The sequence below is a fragment of the Solanum lycopersicum genome, chromosome 10 (assembly GCF_036512215.1).
Source record: "Solanum lycopersicum chromosome 10, SLM_r2.1".
Classification (NCBI taxonomy): domain Eukaryota; kingdom Viridiplantae; phylum Streptophyta; class Magnoliopsida; order Solanales; family Solanaceae; genus Solanum; species Solanum lycopersicum.
The window spans coordinates 2,896,135-2,915,039 of record NC_090809.1 but is presented as its reverse complement, the minus strand read 5'-3'; the positions used below and the strand labels follow the sequence as shown (position 1 = coordinate 2,915,039).

The 18,905-nt window shown below is 31.9% G+C and overlaps 2 protein-coding genes and 1 non-coding gene across 6 annotated transcripts; 1 reads left to right on the top strand and 2 right to left on the bottom strand.

Annotated features, from left to right (window-relative positions):
- Positions 1 to 536: 536 nt before the first annotated feature.
- Positions 537 to 5,655, bottom strand: GH3-10 (putative indole-3-acetic acid-amido synthetase GH3-10). The gene is made up of 5 exons (NM_001368308.1): positions 5,260 to 5,655; positions 4,280 to 4,381; positions 3,816 to 4,207; positions 2,191 to 2,646; positions 537 to 1,128 (listed from the first exon to the last, which is right to left on the bottom strand). The coding sequence occupies exons 1-5, from the start codon at positions 5,577 to 5,579 to the stop codon at positions 590 to 592; spliced, it is 1,809 nt and encodes a 602-aa protein (NP_001355237.1). The 5' UTR covers positions 5,580 to 5,655; the 3' UTR covers positions 537 to 589.
- A 3,031-nt stretch (positions 5,656 to 8,686) lies between these two features.
- On the bottom strand, positions 8,687 to 17,961 carry LOC101258499 (pentatricopeptide repeat-containing protein At1g03560, mitochondrial). 4 transcript variants are annotated; one of them, XM_069290599.1, is made up of 3 exons: positions 14,173 to 17,961; positions 13,125 to 13,340; positions 8,687 to 8,968 (listed from the first exon to the last, which is right to left on the bottom strand). In XM_069290599.1, the coding sequence occupies exon 1, from the start codon at positions 17,748 to 17,750 to the stop codon at positions 15,615 to 15,617; it is 2,136 nt and encodes a 711-aa protein (XP_069146700.1). In that variant the 5' UTR covers positions 17,751 to 17,961; the 3' UTR covers positions 8,687 to 8,968; positions 13,125 to 13,340; positions 14,173 to 15,614. The 4 variants fall into 4 exon arrangements, 3 of the variants coding, with proteins under 3 accessions (XP_069146700.1, XP_025883498.1, XP_010327058.1); XM_026027713.2 differs by lacking the exon at positions 8,687 to 8,968 and adding an exon at positions 10,292 to 10,633; XR_011212202.1 differs by lacking the exon at positions 8,687 to 8,968 and having other exon boundaries at positions 12,585 to 13,456; positions 14,173 to 15,396.
- Positions 17,962 to 18,628: 667 nt separating this feature from the next.
- On the top strand, positions 18,629 to 18,700 carry TRNAQ-CUG (transfer RNA glutamine (anticodon CUG)). Its single transcript has one exon. It is a non-coding gene; the product is annotated as a tRNA-Gln (tRNA).
- The last annotated feature ends 205 nt before the right edge of the window (positions 18,701 to 18,905 follow it).

Below are 18,905 nucleotides of genomic sequence, written 5' to 3'. Positions count from 1 at the left end.
AGAAAAACATACACAATTAGATATATATTGATGTCTTTTTTAAATAAGACAACTGTTTTGAATAATTTATTTTTAATGAAGACGACATATAAATTACAATATTTCCTGTTTTGCCCTTAATTCATCTTCATCAATATATAGAAAGAAAGTTAATCTAAACAATCACAATATTTAAGTATGTGTATGTGTTCTTCACTTGGATTTTCTATACTAGGAGCAAAATGAGAAAAACATACTCAATTAGATATATGTTGATGTTTTTTTAATAAGACAACTGTTTTGAATAATTTATTTTTAATGAAGACGACATATAAATTACAATATTTTCTGTTTTGCCCTTAATTCATCTTCATCAATATATAGAAAGAAAGTTAATCTAAACAATCACAATATTTAAGTATGTGTATGTGTTCTTCACTTAGTTTTTTTTATACTAGGAGCAAAATGAGAAAAACATACACAATTAGATATATATTGATGTTTTTTTTAATAAAACAACTGTTTTGAATAATTTGTTTTTAATGAAAACGACATATAAATAAAGTAAATATCAATGCAAATTGATCACTTATGTTACAAAAACATTGTATCAACCATAAGCTGTGCTATAAAACCTTTTAATGGTACATACATTAAGGATTCTTAATAGTACTTGGTTGCTAGTGCATCTTGGAGTCTTGAATTGGCTTAATGCTGCTCCATTTCCAATAAAATGTTCCAAAATCTTCTTGAAAGTACCTCTTTCCACAATGCAAAGTTCTAATGGTCCAATTGAATTTGTTTTTCTTGATACAACATATCCATGATCAACAAAAGATGCATCCATCTCCCTACAACACTCTCCAAAAACATTTTCATCAACATCACCTTTGATTTCCCAATAGATCACATAATGGCCTGGTCTTTTTGATACATTTGCATGGCTTGTGAAGTCTACTAGCTCAGCTCTTGACTTGCTTATTAGTATTCGCGAACCTCTCTCCACCACTAACTGAAGGTCCTGTTCAGTATTCTTATCGATGTTTACTGTTAATATCAGCTTTCTCCTGCATATAAAGTTGAGTTTGGGGGTCTTCTTGTGGAAACCAGCAACTTCTACTACATCCCCTAGTCTATACCGATAAAGACCTACATATAACGGTTTAGTTAGTCAAAAGAAAATAAAATTTAAGGTATATACACTGACATACATACATATGTAACAAGAGGAATCAAATCACTTTTCTTCTTTGTTTTGTTACCATTCAAATTATTATGAATGATTATTTAGAGTTACCATTTAGTGATTTTGTAATTTCCCACCCCCACCCACCCTCCTTTTTTTTTTTTTTTTATGGCAAAATTTTTGCAATATGAAAAGGACAAGATAAGTCCCTTGTTCTTGGAATCTCAGACACACCATGTTAATATTTAACTAGATGATATACTCACTATCCATGTCACTACAAATAATTGATGTATAGTGCTTGATGTGGTCTTAAAATAGAGTTTAAGTACTTCAATATATACTGACATTATAAAGAATCTTTTTATATTATCATATTTTCTAAGTAATTTATTATACTCGCATGTTCAAGTTTATATATAAATTTTATTTATATTTATCGAAATAGTCATCCAAATATCTAACTTATATGGTTGGTGGTAAGTAGAGAAATATTTTCATGAAATGACAAGCAAAAAAGAATTAATGCTATATGTATGGGGCATAAATAGTAGGAATATATTGGAAAAAGTTAACACTAAAACTTAGACCACCATGTGTTACGATGGAATGGATAAAAAATTTCAACCTTTATCAAAGGTTCAGCTTCTAATCTTTGAATGTAAAAAATAAATAAATACTAATCAAGAGGCCTTATGTGATACGAATTCCATAAGTCAAAACCCTAAAATAGATACATGCTAGACCAAAATGCACAAATATATCCTATTTTAGTAAAATCACTTGAGTCATACTCACTATTCATATATAGAATTTACAAGTCTACCAAACTTCAAAACAACTCTAGACATTTTTGTATGAAGTTAGGCATGACTTAAAGACACCACATATTTCAAAGTTGGTAAGCACACAAAGATTTTTTTTTTTTTTAAAAAAGTGTATATGTTAAAATAACAATGATACAAATAATATACACCCCACAAAATATTTTACCACAAGAAAAAAGAAAAATTGTTATATAGTACCTGTGAAAGTAGTGAGGACAATTTCATATTCTTGTCCTATCTTGACTTGAGATAAGGGAACAGGCTCATCTTCAATAAAATCATCATTTGCTAGAAGATTAGCATCTTTGTGGCTATTATTGTAACTTTGAGACTTACTTCTATGTAGTGGTATGAATTCAAAGTAAGAAAAAGTGGGTATAATTGCAAAAGTTACTTTCTCTGGTGGAGATGAAGGTTCCACATTCACTCCAATCCAACTCTCTGTGGACCCATAATCAGCACTAACCAAAGGCAAATCCCCACAATAATGTCTTAATTTGTTCAAGTATGGTTGCATTGAGCCTGTCATTATTGTGTAAACATATTTAACATTTGGCCATAATTTTGGGATTATACTAACCCAATTTTCCTTTTCTACTTCTTCACATATTGATTCAATTCTTGATGCCAACTCTGGATTAGGGACAATCATACCTGGTTGAAGACATAATGAAGTAATTAAAAACGAATACTTTTTTTGGTAAATACCTATATTTTAACATTGATATCAAAGCAGATAAAAGGTCTTTTGTTCAAGTCAATCGTTACTAAAAAATAATTTTTACGTGCTAGGTCAAAAATAACGAGGCGGGCATGTGAAGGGTGTGTTGGAGACATAATGAAGTAGTTAAACATGTGCTTTCCATAAAAGTTCTAAGTTCTTAAATGAGATGGCAACGTATTTCAATCTGTTTAAGTTACAGAATTACTCAATATTAAAAATAAAAATAAAAATTCACGTGATAGGTCAAAGAAAAAAGAACCAAGGCACATGAAGGAATGTGTTGAAGACATAATAAAGTAATTAAAAAATATACTCTTTCTAACGGTTAAATTTTTTAAAATAAAATTGTTACGAACACACTTCAATATTAATATCGGAGTAGGCATATGGTCTTCTCTTTAAGCTATACAAACACTCATTATTAAAATAAATTTTTTACTTGATAGGCTAAAGAAAAAAAAAAGAGTCAAAAGTCACATGAAAAGGCTCGTGTTGAAAACATAGTAAAGTAAATTAAAATTAACTCTTTCTAACAAAATTTTAAACTTATAGATGATCGAGTATTAATATCGAGGAGACAAATCCAGAAAAATCCTATATTCAAGTCTCACTACCGCTCATCACCATAAAAGAACTTGATAGGCTAAAGAAAAAAAAAGAGTCAAAAAGGCACATGAAAAGGGTCGTGTTGAAAACATAGTAAAGTAAATTAAAATTACATCTTTCTAACAAAATTTTAAACTTATAGATGATCGAGCATTAATATCAAGGAGACAAATCCAGTCTCACTACCGCTCATCACTATAAAAGAACTTGATAGGCTAAAGAAAAAAAAGTCAAAAAGGCACATGAAAAGGGTCGTGTTGAAAATATAGTAAAGTAAATTAAAATTAACTCTTTCTAACAAAATTTTAAACTTATAAATGATCGAGCATTAATATCATCTATAAGTCTTATATTCAAGTCTCACTATCGCTCGTTACCGTAAAAGAACTTGCATATGGTAGGCCCAAGAAAAAGAAAACAAAAGAGTCAGGGTCACACGTGAGTTGGTTCGATGAAAACATATCTATAAAAAAAACTTTTAAACGATACATACCTAATAGGACTTTTCGAACTTTGGTTATGTTGATTCTTGAAGTAAGAGTACCTTCTCTTATATCATGACACAATTCCTTCCACAACTCTTCAAATGATCTGAATGCTTGAACTATACTATATGCAAAAGTTGATGTGACAAATTCAATCTCATCACAATAATATAAACCAAGAAGTAGATGACAATATGTTGATTGTTTATAATCTCCACTTGAAATAACTTCCTCAGGGCTACAAGTAAAAGACTTTGTGTGTTGTTGTTTAATCTTGAATTCTTCACTAGCATAATAATGTGTTGTGGCTGTTCCTGCTATTAATCCCCCTTTTGTTTTGGTTTGTTTGCTACTATATATAAATTCAAGAACTTTTCCACCTTCTCTTATTGAATAAATCCTGTTTTATTAAAATTTGTTAAAAATAATTCAAAAAAATATATAAAAGATTTGTATTATAAAAAATATATACCTTGATCTATAAGCTGCTGCCAATTTGAAAATTTGAAGAGTTGTTTGGGAGCTATGATGAGTAAATGGTACAAATTTCTGTCTTCCCTCTGTGGTTCCAGAACTAAAAAGAATTTTAAAAAAGAATCATTACGTCTCAATTTTGAACAAGTTGGATATGATATTGAATCAACGCTGTTCGTATCGCTTCTATTTATTGACTTTATTGCATATAGGTATATGAAAAAATAATTCCATGCTATAAACTATTCCATTGACAAAAGGGTGCTTATTCACTGTTATTCGTAAAGATTCAGAAACAGATTCAGCATTTAATCCAAAGTTTTATCATTGACATATTATAATTTTAAAATTTTGGATTTATATTTAATTTATATTGATATTTTGTGATTTTTCATCTTATATATTACACTCCATGTTTGTAGTCGCAAAGTTAGGAGTTTCACTTAAAAGTAATTAAAATATATCTATAAAAAAACATAATTTCTAATATGTGAACAAGTGTTTAAGTGGTCACCCTTCACTGTATGTGACTTTATCCACATGTGTTAGAAATGATAAGCTTAGTCAAAATTATCAAACACACAATAAATTCACCTCTATATACACTGACGGTATAATAAAATTTACACGATAAAAAAGGAAAATATGGCTTATAGTGGACTATAGCTCAAATGATTTAATATATATGTATAAAAAGTAATTTTGGACTATAGCTTCGCCATTGAATCATCAGTGTCGAAAATGATATTGTTCAATTAAAACATCAAACACAAGATACATCTATCTCTATATACACTGACTATACAAAATAATTTCTACAGAGTCAAATTTAAAGAAAAATATGAGTTGACATGTTATCTGATATAGCTCAGTTGATGAGCTACCCACACCATCACTCTAGTGATAGTGATAGTGGTTCGAATCCCGCTACATCCACACACACCCTATCCATCCAAAATAAAATTAAAAAAAGTATACCTTAAGGACAAAGTTCTCATAGGGTCTTGAGTGAGTAAAGGAGCTTTTTCACCATCAGCAATTCTATGTATATAAGGCTCAAAATCTGCATGAGAAGCAAGAGGAACCATAGTAGCATAAAGTGATTCCATAGCATTTTCATCTTGAAGTCTAATATCTCCAAGCCATTTTTTTAGGTACTCAACACCATGGTTGAGTTCAAGAATCCGCCGAAGCGTCTGCCGCTGTACAGCGGCAGCATTTTCGGCGGATTTTTCGAACCAATTGATCATTTCATCAGTGTCAGTGTAATAATTGGACTTATCTAGTGATGGTTCCATTTGCTAGGCTAAAAATGTAGCCAGCAGAAGATGTATATATATGAAGTGTTTTGGGCTAATAGTTGTTGAGATTGATGAGTGGCTTTCATGTTAAAAAATGACACCTCATTGTGAGGTTCTAAGTTATTTATATGTCAGAAGTCTAGTTGTTGAGTTCAGAGGCGTATCCAGAATTTTTATGTGAATAGTATTTGATATTTAATGATGTGGATAATAAATTTACTACAATAACAAGTTCTGTTGTTTTCTCTATTATAATAGAGAAAAAGGACACTTATACCTCTGAACTATCATAAATAGTATGCAAATATCCTACGTCATACTTTTGGGACATTAGTGACCCTATCGTCCATAAATTAGAGCGTATATGCTTTTCACTCTAACGAAAGACAAAATAGGGACACGTGGTGCAGTCTTATCCTTCCATAAATGTCGGATCGGTGGATAAAATTATGACACGTGTATGTCCGTTAGTATAAAGGGTAAATATGCTCTAGTTTTTGGACGACAGAAGCCTAAAAGTATAACGGAGGATATTTGCATATCATTTACGATAATTCAGGATATCTATGTCCTTAATCCCTTTATAATATACTCAATTATTGCATTTTGCTTTGCTCCAATAGTAAGTAGCTAATTTCCACATTCAATTCTAAGATTGTATGTTCGAGTCATTTAGAAGGGGATGGGGGGTTTTCTATATTCGTTGTTCGATATCTGTCATGGAATTTGATTAATGCAGATTTACGTCAGGTAAAGCTTATTTGACGATAACACTCCCTACTAATAATTTTTTCATATCACGACTTGAAATGATCGAAACTCATAATTAAAGAAAAAATAGCTCATATCCACCATATTCAACGTATCCTTTGGTGGAGCCATGAAATCAAAAAGTTAAGTATCCACCAAACTTTATTATACTATTTATTTCATCTTATTCAAAACTTTAATTTTTTCTTTTTTTCAGTTCCTTCTCACCAATGAAAAAACACGTTTTTTATATTTTAAAATTTCATACCAAATAGTAGTTATCACACTCTTATAACAATATCATTATTGTAGCATGTTTAAAATTATAATTTTTTAAAGTATTTTTTATACAAACTAGAAAAAGTATTTTAATTTATGCATTACTAACTCTACTCTTATGAATTTTCATAATGTTGTAATAAAATACTGAGAATAAAATATTTCTCAATATTTTCAAATTAATTAGTAAGTGTTTTCAACAAAAATTAAAAATAATGGAACATGAACAACAACCATAAGTGAAATACAAAGAAATGTAGTTTTATCAACAAACATTGTGGGTATAATTATATTACCCTCATAATTCTTCTTTTTCAATTAATTTTTTTATGACAGAGTTATATATTTCTCATGATTAAACTTTTTTGAGATTTATTTGAATTGATTTGATATAAAGAAAATTTTATCGACTACTTGAAATATTTGATTATCAAGATATTATCTTTTTGGGAGATTTTTTATTTTGGTGTTCCGTATTTATAATGGAGTTCGATTAGTGGGGATTCAGGCCAAGTAACGCCCATTCAAAGGTAGCGGTCCTTATAAATGATTCTTTTATATAACTAATACTTTCGATTAAGGAAAAAATAGTTTCATTCATTGCACCAAACCTTTTGATAATACGATATCACGACATCTAAGTTAAGTATTTATCGAAGTTTATCATGCCATTTATTTCATTTTATTCAAAACTTTTTCATTTTGGGTCCCTTCCCTCTAAGGAAAGGAACACATTTTTGATATTTGAAGATTATATTTTTTAAAAAAAAAAAGTTTTTACACTTAATAGTTAATAACACTCTTATAACTATAATCATTATTGTAACATCTCTAAACTTACAAGCTCTTTTAAGTGTGTTTGATTTGATTTATTGATCTGATGCAGTTTATCAATTTTCCTTTGTAATGGCGATAAATTTCTGAAAAAAATACGTGTGTAAAACTGAACATTAAACATGTAAGCCACTTATATAATGATAAGGGTTTGTATGAGCCACTTTCTTAACGAGAATTTATGAACTCTAAATGACAAAATTAAAGGATATATCAAGCTCTTTTCCCTTTATTTATTTATATATATATATATATACACACACATTAAGTGTACTTAAATTTTTGTCATAAGAGTGATTTTAGTACGATGCTTTATACACCACACAAAGGTCTATGGAGACAAAGATAGAAGATAAAGAAATAATTTTTTAATTTTTTTAAAAAAAAATTTTTGGTATGTAAGCGAGTAAAAAACTATTATCCTAAAAGAGTTCGTATATAATCTTGGCAAATACTGTCGAGGGGTGGGAATGGTTGGGTAGGGGTGAGGGTTACGGGAGTAAAGATGAAGATGAGGTGCATTTGAGGGTGTGAAGACACAATCAATACGAAACTCTATATTTGTGAAATTTATTTTACCTACTCCATCTTAAAGGAGTTAATTTTTTTCATTTTTAAAAAACTTGTTTTCTAAATTTTGATTATTAAAATATGAAAAAATAATTCGAATGTTTTCCTATCATTCCATGATATTTATTTATTTTTGTTTCTTAAATTCAATTAAATTTAATTTCTAATGGTACCAATTGTGTCAGGATAAGTTGGGACCTTTATTGATTGTTTTGCTAAAGACAATATTTCTAGAGATAAAATGGGAAAATTGTACCTTTTTTAACATAAAAATAACGATAGATATTTGCTTAATTATAGATTATCGAGAGATTTTTTTTATATACACAAACTAAACCATAATTATACTTTCCTCATCCTCATTTAATTATCATATTTTGATTTTTCGAAAGTTAATTTGACTAATTCTCAAAGTTAAAGTAGATTACACTAATTCGATATTTTAAACAAAACATTTAGATATTCGAAAACTATAAGAAAAGTACTATAGATTGAAATTTTTACATATTAAAATGATGAAAAAATATATCATGAAATATTAATCAAAGTTCTCATCGTTTGACTCTAAAAAAAGTCATAACAATCAAATTAAAGTGGACAGTCGAAGTAAAATATAGGGTTTTATTTAGTTGAGAGGTATATTTTTTTTCTAAATTATCTCAAAAATAAAATAAAAGCTTAAAAATCAATTTATTATATATTATAAAAACATTACATCATTCTTTTTTATAAAAAGAAAAGTATGACATAAATTAAAATAAAGACAATAGTAAACAATATTAGCTAACAATAATTCTTTATATTTGATTTAGGAAAAGAAAATTGTGTCTTCTTTGAAGATCTCGAAATAAGTTTACCTATAACATGTGTTGCGGTGCAATGATGTCTTCGTGAGATTGCTTCACCCTTAACTAGAAGTCTCAATCCTTAACCAAAAGTCTCAAGTTCGAGCTCTGAATATAGAAAAAATCCTATTAAAAACATCATCCCCTATGTGCCCTATATTACGCGATACACATTTAATTAGAGCTTCAATGCGGACCTCGGAACACCAACTATACAATGAATTGATTATGACTTCAATTCATTGTACTTGGAGCTGATAAATATGTCCCTCCATACATAGGATAGTATGGGTAGATGTTCTTTTCCTCTTTTCCCAATACACAACTAGCTCAAAAAACTTATACGTAACCAATGCTTACACCATACTCGATTAAATTCTTTTTAATGACAAGAAAAACCCGCAGCCGCTATCCTTTGGGTGCGCAAAAGATAAAACCCCACGCTCCTATGCAATAGCTAGCAAACCACATAGGAGATTTAACCCGCACTAAACAAGTCTGGTACGACGATCTCAATCCAAAAAACAGACCTCTTGCTTTTGCTGACAAGGGGTTTCGACTATATTAACTCATTACGACTATATAACAAAATAATGTGAGAACATACATTAATTAAAACGAGTTAATCGATAAAATTTTAGGTACAAACTTATGTCATGCAATTACTAGTGTGTACACACACATCTTTATTTTATGTGGGGTAGATATAAGAAGAATGATTATTCATATTAGGGACCATGCACTTGACTCTTTGCTGCACTAATTTTGGACCACTAGGCTCAATTGTATTCATTTTACTTTAACAGGGATAAGATCGACATATATCTGACGTTAAAAGGTCACACACACTACTGAACTTCATGCATATATGGCTAAAACTCGAACATTTTTGCATGAACCTCGTGCACATATGATCGAAGTTCAAGCAATTTTTACGACCTAAATCCAATCATATGTGGCTGATGTTTATTTTCTTTATATGTCTAATGTTCCAAATAGGCTCAAATTTGAGATATAAGTTTCAAATATCATAAAGAAATTATCAATTTGTCAAAACTAACTCATTTTTCAATAATGATGGTTCCCAAATAATATAAGTTTTTTCCAATATCTACTTGATTTAAACTAAACTTTCATATTCAAGATTCAAGAACACTTCATCAAACTATAGATTCAAACAATTACTATAGAAGAAGTGTGTTCACTGTGATGTTTTCCAAAACTATGTATACGTTAAATAATTCGAAAAAAAACTTAGGTACAAACTGAGTACGACATGAAATTTTATCGAACTCTGACACCCCCCACCCACCCACCCCCACACACCCCACTATCACGCGGGTGTGGGCACAAAGAGGACGGAACAAATCCATAAAGATCCAAGTAGCTATTCAGAAGGAAGCAAATGACAAATCCAGAAAAAATTTCAGGTCACTGTCCAAAACAATACACATCTTTCATTTCATGTAGGGCCAGAGAAAACAACTAAACATTGTCTCATACCATAAACAACCGAAGAGATAAAAGATACGAAAATATATACTAAAAGTAAGGTACGTTAACTCTTTTTTTTTAGTGACAAGGGAACCCGCAGTTTTCACTCCTGTGCAATAGTTTGCAAACCACACAGGAGAGGTAAACTGCACTAGGCAAGCCTTGTGTTGATGGGCTCAACCCCCTGTTGTCGCAAGCAACGGTTTTCCAACTTGAGACCCCTGTTATGGAAGTCCCAAGCCAAACCATCTGATGAAAGATTTCAATATCCAGCAGAATCTGACAAGGATCAAATTATGTTAAGACTCAAAAACACAGTACTAAATCCTCTATGTCTCTCCAACATAGGTGTTATTGAGGGGAGTTTTTTTTTTTTTCTCTTTTGCCGACAAGCAATGAGCTTTGTCCAGGAAAAATTAATTACCCGCACTAATATTCACATCAAGTTATAATGACACATAAATGATTATTCATAATAGGGACCATGCACTTACTCTTGCCATTGCACTAGTTTCAGGACCACTGGGCTCAATTGTAATTCATTGACTAGTGACAAGTGTACTCTGTATGGAAAAGGATTAGGGGGCCAGCCCGTCATTTCTGAGTTCCAAAAAGGCAGTTGTTTATCCCACACAGATTTTTCGGTCATTAAAACGAGAAAAACAAGACTAGCATCCGAATAGTTCAAGTTGAGAACAATATTTACAGAAAAAAATCATACTCCATATGTAGACGCTGCCTAATTACAACGTTCCCCTCATCCTAGAGGCATATTAGAGCAGATGATATCCCCAATCATGTCTAGATTGTCCAGTAAAATCAATATGCAATACACAACAGGTGACACTTGCACAGACCCCCTCTCCCTTCAAGGAGTAGGGGTAAAACAAGAAGAAACAAATATATAAATATCTCTCTAAGTAGCTAATAAGTTTATTGAGGAGGAAGGAAAAAGAAAATCCAAAAAAAATCTGCAAGTGGCCTATAAATCAAATTCAGGAGGTCACTATCCAGAACAAATGCACGTATTTTTCCATACAAGACAGAGTAATCAACTTGCCATTGTACCATAGATTCATACCACAAAAAACTAAAGAGATAATACCAAAATCTATACTAAAGAAAGGAATTTCCCCATACATTATGCATTTCTTTAGAGGTGACTTCCAAGTTATCATGCACTAAGATTCAATGATCTAGCAGAATGTGAAAAGGATATCTGCTCTTTTCAAGATATGTATGGTTTAGCTTTCTCCACTATTGAAAATTTAGATACCGCATATTGCATTTTGTGATCCTAATAAAAAAGTTAATTCACTAAACAAATACTCCTAATGAAGAGCATCTTTCTTGATAATGAAATTTACCTGTATATAAATAAATATAGATCACGATGGCTCGTCCATGTTCCAATGTACTCCATACAACAAGCACTTGACATGGACACATCTTGCTTGATAACAAGGAGCTTAAGGCCGTTAAAACATAACCCCTTCATTTAAAAAAGAATGACCTACTTTCCTTTATAGTCTGTTTAACAAGGACACATATTTCTTCAATTTTTCACGTGGCATGTTTAGAGCCACAAGATTAAAGGGCCCTTTTGTACATTTGAATTAACATTAATTTAGGACCATAAGATTGAAAAATCTTTTTTATTTTCTTATACTCTGTGCCAAGTCAAACTAAGGTCATTCTTCTTGAAACGGAGTGAGTATTGAATTTCTAAAGTTGTGCTAAAAGATATATGCACACCTAAACTCATTACTTTTACCTATAAATCAAAATTGTCTTTATGATCAAGGAATTTATGTTTGTTCGGACTCTTCAAAAATATTGCCAACTGCGTGTAGGATCCTCCAAAAATAGTTCATTTTGGGAGGATCTAACACGGATACAACATTTTTAGAGAGTGTGAGCATATAGCAAGCAAGTAATTATTATGTTGAAATTATCAAATATTGTCTTTGGCATATTCCATCAAATAATAATTTCCATATGGTGTGGCTGAATGAATATGAATGGATCAGTTTTATCAAACGAAAAAGCACAAAATAAACTTTGAGGTCAATCGAGGGTTTAAGCACAAATATAGCGTGAGCTTCACTGAAAAAAGGTGCAAAGATATATATAGATATATATATATATATATATATATATATATATATATATATATATATTCCAAGAATAATAATTATAAACATAAATGACAAATATATGAACAAAGAAATTGAAAAGAAATTACAATAAAGTAAAATATTAATTTTTTATGTCGTCTCTCCGGAAGAGAAGAGTTGGCTAGAAAAAATATGCCTTAGAACCTTGATGACCACACTAAAGCGCACATTAAACAAGGCAAACCGATCTACACATTTTGAGCCTCGTTTCAAGGCTTAAACACGACTTTGACAACACTGGAATGGATAAGCAATAGAGGTATATTTCTACAAATGTCACAGATGGTAGAACATGCAAATTGGTCCTATTACAGTGACTGCAGTTGTGGATGTTTTTAACTGAAAAGCAGCTCCTTCGAGTGATGTTAGACGTTAGAAAACAAAGATGACAGAGCACAGTGCAAAATTCTCTTTGCCACTCAACCAATGTACAGAAACAAATGTACAGCAGTGGAAAATGGACAACATGTAGGCATTATTTTAAGTCTCAATGTCCTGCTGCTACTTCTGTACGACTATCCCTCGTAATGTTCTCATATGTGCCAATAAATTTAATTAGTCATTTTAGATAAAAGATCTCAAGAACATTTTACCTCAGAAATGACTTGGAAACAAACAGGTTGGTCACGTTGCTCCAGTCTTCATAGGTGCACCAAGGGTCCACTCCAAGTTCCAAACAACAATGTGTCTTTACTTGTTGTACAGGAAATGCCTGCTGAAAATATTAGTTACATCTGCTGCTGGGTTTTAGACTTTCAGCTCCCACTTCCCTATCCCCATATCAAATATTTCTTCTTGCATGCGAGAATCTGTAAAGAAGTAAATTCTTGGTCATCCGTGTATGCGGACATCTTCCTGGGCCCAGCAATAAGTGATAAATAAATTTACAGCAACTGCAAGTACCTATTCCCCAAAAGGCTATATCCTGATTGGAGTTGAGACATTTAGATAAATAGCTTCTAACATATAAGCAAGATTTCGATAAACAAAAGCATGGTTTGGCGAAGGAAGAAAAAATATAGCAACTAAGACATGAGTGTCAAAGTGCAACTAATTACACAATTGATGTCGCTAAGAAGCATAAAGACTATAAAATCAATTGCCTGCATATTATCAAATGGAGCCATTAATCAAAATGAGTGTTGAAACTAATTCCAAGGGTGTGGCCTAGCAGTCAATAAATTAGTGTTCAAATTGCACCAGAAGCAAAAAAAAAAATATAGGTAAATTCTTCACATCTACCCAAGCTTTACCAGCAGGTATACTGTGAAAAACAAATCGACATCTCCATGTAATACAATCCTTTCAATTTTAGTTGGAAAGAACGGTGAAATACTTCAAGTGTGTGTAAGCTGACAAGGACACTGCCCTTGTCAAAAAATAAATATAACGAAGTGTTGAGCTGCGAGTGCTGAAGAACAAGTGAATCAGCATTAGAGAGAATCAAAGCCAGACACTATATTACTATAATTGTGTAAAACAAAATGTAGAGAAAGAAAATATGGAGGATACTTAATGGGACAATTCCAAATGATAAGAAATCATATATGTTGAAGCCACACTGATGTAGTTATCAATCATTAGTTGTAAAGAGGAAAGAAACCGCAGATGTTTAGAAGACAAAGCTGACTCTGTACATACCTTGAATTCAAGTGCTTGTATGCAGTCACTATCTGATGTAATCTTCAAAATGTGAATGAAGTGGATACCCAGTGAGATTTCCGACCTCACTACAGGATTAATTGGGAAAACCTGACTGAGTCAGCTTTTGCATACTCTCATCATATCTTATAGCTGGTTTTTGAAATTAGTAATATTCTTGCTGAGTTATCAAAAAAAAAAAATACATTGTTTCTGAGACCCCTATTGGAGAAGTGAACTTAGACTTTTGTCCTTGCCCTCAAAATTGATAAGTGAAAAAATGAAAACGAAGGAATTATGCTCAAAATTGAATAGGTAGACAAAAATATAAATAGAGCAGCCTAAAACCATGATAGTGAAAGGCAGTACACTGGTTAGAGATCCTTCATTACAAAAAAACAAAAACAGAAGGAATCCTGCTCTACAAAAACCCATTCTTGTAAAGATCCTATGAAATTTAGCATGCTACGTTCATCTTTTGTATTATACATATTACACCAACAGCTAAAAACATTTGAATTTCAGCATCTGTGTAGTATCTGGCAAGGTAGGAAGTCCTAAAGTTTTTAAGATTGTTCATCCTTTACATAATATATATTACACCAAAAAAGCCAACAGCCAGAAGCGTTTGAATTTCAGCTTCTGTGAAGTATCTGGCAAGGTAGGATGTCCTTAAGTTCCAATACATGGTTTAAGATTAAGGTACACTTATCGTATGATGACTTGTCACCTCCACAAAGAAACATAAGCATTCTACCAGCTGCTTATACTTCAGCAACTGCAGCCTGGAATTGTGATAGTACCTCTTTTACAACAAGTATGAGATAAGTTGTCTGGGAGTACCATATTTGAATGAATTGCAAGAACTGCTGAATCAACTGATAGAAAGCATAAGGTGGAGGCATAAACCTTATGAGAAGAATCTTTGAAAGATGGTAACTAATATAATCCCATCCATCAATTTTAGGTGTCACAGAGTTTGATGAAGTATTTAAAATCAACAGAGGTGGTCGGCGTCTTCAAATATCTCTCAGGCTTAACCAGAATTACGGAAAAGATTGCACTTCAGAATTTGTGAGTTGACTGTGACGCTACCCTACACTACTTCCAGTTTCAACAAAAGAAGGCAGATCTAACGCAAGCAACATGAATTGTCAGACACTCCATTGACAAAATTTTCAATCAACTTTACCTCTTGCTTTGCTTGTTAGAACTCCATAAAGTGGCAGATATGCATAGCTTTGTCAAATGACATGTTCATTGCTTCTCCAGTCACATCTTTGTCTGTTTTGCCTCAGAATATTTCACTAATAACCACACATGACAGCATAATAGCAAACTTGAATGTCCCAATAGTAACCCTAACATCCAGTTTTCACCTCACTTTTCAACCAGAGCTCGAAACTTTACTCTCCTTTTAATGCTACCCTTTATCCAATGCCTCAGCTTTCAACCAAAACTCGAAACTTTACTCTCCTTTTAATGCTACCCATCCTATCATATCCAATGCCAATCTTACTATGCATCAACTTCACTGCCATATCAGCATTCCCTGTCTTCCTCAATGCATTAATTAAAACAGTACGAACTTTTCCAGGAATTTCTCGACCTCTATCCACAATCCCATCAGCTAATTTGCAAGCCTCTTTTAAACGACCTGCCTTGCATAGAACATTTATCATATCTTCAAAAGCTGTCTCCAGGATAACACCCATTGGTGCCAGCTCATCCAATATTTTACATGCTCTAGCCACCTTGCCAGAAAGACAAAGCCCAGTTGAAAGGGCTCGAAAAGAAGCAGCATTTGGAGTTATACCCTTATCAATCATCATATGCCACAATTTAAGTGCTTCTTCATTTTGATGTTCTTTAAACATGCCGCTGATCAATATTGTGTATGTATAAACTGTTTGATCACAACCTTCATCTTCCATTCTCTTAAAAAGCACCAAAGCTTCATCAATTTTCCCATTTTTGGCCAAGGCATCGATAAGTGCATTATAACAATAAGAATCACGTGTACATCCCTTCTCAGCCATCTCCTCAAAGAGTTCTCTGGCCTCATCAACTCTCCCTGCCTTTCCTAGACCATCAATAAGACTTGAATAAAACATGGCATTGATAGCTACATCGTTATTTTTACAGTACTCAAGCCACAGCATGGCCTCATCCAACCTCTCACTCTTGCATAAGCCATTTACAATAACCCCAAACGTTACCTCATCCGGTTCAAATCCTTCATTCTTCATTCTATCAAAAAGTCTCATAGCCTCATCCAAGTTTCCATGTTTCATGTATGAATCAATTAGAGCAGTATAAATTGACAGATTAGGTCTAAAACCTTTCTTGATCATATTTTCAAAAACAGTAAACCCTTCCAAAACCTTCCCCATTTTACAAAGCCCTCCAATCACTAACGTATAAGCGTGTGGTGGAATATCCAAGTCCTTTTCCTCCATTTCGTGATAGAGTCCCAAACAATAATCAAAATCTCCATCCGCGTAACATGCTTGCATCACAGTCATGTAGGTAATCTTGTCAGGCTCTACTTTCCTAACCTCCATATCTCTAAATTTCTCCATTGCTTTTTGAAGCTTCCCAGATCTGCAGTACCCCTTAATAATAGTATTATACGTAACAATATCCGGATTAACTTTCCCGCTTTCCATAACCTCAAAAACGCGTTCGGCAGATTCAACAAACATAGAATTCACCAGTCCATTCATCAAAAAGTTATACGTATATAAACTAGGCTCAATACCATTTTCTTTCATTTGTCGCCACACAAATAATAATTCTTCAACCATCCCAAGTTCTCCAAAACTCCTAATCAAAGAATTAACAGCTGCCACATTCATCAAGAAACCTTTATGCTTAAATTCACTAAACACATGCTTAATCCTATCCAATTCACATGAAGCAGATAAAATCTTAACTAAAAACACATAGCATTCACAATTATGAGCATACCCTTTTTGCTTACCAGCCCAATAAAAGAAACGAAACGCGATATCGGGTTTACCTGTAAGGTAATCTGACTTCAATACATATGCAACAAAACTAGGCGATAATTTAATGAGAAATTTGCAACAATAAACATCTAAATTCTGCTCCATCAATGGTGAATTATCTAAAAGATTCAAAATTTGAGACACCCATGGCGACGGTTTGAGATCTTTTCGGTCTGTAACTAAGTCAGAAAGATCAACGAATGGCTGCACCCATTCTGGAGGTGGAAGGTTAGAACCAGTGAATACCCATTTGGGTTTTGAAGTGAAATTTACATAAAAATACGGTTTTTTGAATTTGGGAACTCGAAAAAGAGGAAAATTCACCCATTCTGGAGATGGAATGTTAGAATACGTGAATACCCATTTGGGTTTTGAAGTGAAATTCAAGTAAATACATGATTTTTCCGATATGGGCATTCGGAAAAGAGGAATCTTTTTAATGGAATGAGTCTTAATATATCTAAACGGATACAGAGGATTGATGTAATCGATCGTAACTTGTTTGAAACTGCGAAGTATTTGGTTGAGTGATTGATTGTGTGAAGGGTGAAAATTTGTTTGTGCCATTGCTGAGGTTAGTGGTGATTCTTGAAGTTGCAGCAATGGCAGAAAGGTGGGATTTAAGGGTTTTTCTCACTTCTTCAGTTTGGGGAAGAAGAACATTTTAACAATTTCTCAACTTATTTTCTTTAGTTTTTTTGGCAACTAAACATAATATTTGATCAGACATAAAATCACATATACCCATAATTCGTCTCGGTTCGTATAATTTTAAGAAAAACTCATTTCGACTCGTTTGCCTTTTTTTCGTTTTATATAACCTTAAATTTATTTTGCACCACATAACTTTAAATTCGTCCGTTTCATATGTATCCGTTCTATTATCATTCCTAAACATCTTTTGATTCAAAAATAAGTTTGAATCTTAAAAATGTACATGACATAACGTTAAACGTGTTTGGCCTCACATAGCTTTAAACTCACCTCATCTCACATTTGCTAGCTCGATAGTCATCTTTAAATATCTTTTGATTCAAAGATAAATTCTAATTTTAAAAATGTATCATTCAACGATAAAGTACTCATGAAATATAGTTGTATTAAGTTAATATTTTTAAATAGTACAATAGAAATTGAAGTATTTAACTATTCGTGAAGATCAAATTATCCATTATATAAAAAATCATATTTAAAATTCAACTTAAAAGAACGAAGAAATAATTGAATAACCCTTTTAAAATATTTCTGTTAGATATTTCATATTTATATCCTTAAATACTTATCATGACTTGTTATATATATATATATATATATATATATATATATATATATATAAAGTTTTGAAAATTTTATTTTAAAAATCAAAGATGGAAAATAGAAAGTGTCTATAATAAAATTATTTGAGTTTAGTTTAAAATAAAATGTTAAGATATGAAGACAAAAGGGGTTCTATGGTCTAGTGGTTAGGACATTGGACTCTGAATCCAATAGCCCGAGTTCAAGTCTCGGTAGAACCTAAATATTTTTTCAAATTTTTTGGTTTAACACTTAAATCTCAATTTTTAAAAACTGGACAAGTAAAAATAAATATTTTTTTTCACGTGGGGGTACTTTGATACATTTGACATAAGTTTTTTTTTTTTCTTAACTCCGTTTTAAGTCAAATTAGACCTTTTTTTTAAAACGGAGAGAATAATAAGCAAGTAAACACACATGTCTTAT

Coding starts and splice junctions, on each gene's coding strand:
- GH3-10 (NM_001368308.1), bottom strand. CDS start 5,579: ATGGAACCATCACTAGATAAGTCCAATTATTACACTGACACTGATGAA. Junction 4,208..4,279: donor GCAGCAGCTTATAGATCAAG/GTATATATTTTT, acceptor TTAATAAAACAG/GATTTATTCAATAAGAGAAG. Junction 2,647..3,815: donor AGTTCGAAAAGTCCTATTAG/GTATGTATCGTT, acceptor GTCTTCAACCAG/GTATGATTGTCCCTAATCCA.
- LOC101258499 (XM_069290599.1), bottom strand. CDS start 17,750: ATGGCACAAACAAATTTTCACCCTTCACACAATCAATCACTCAACCAA.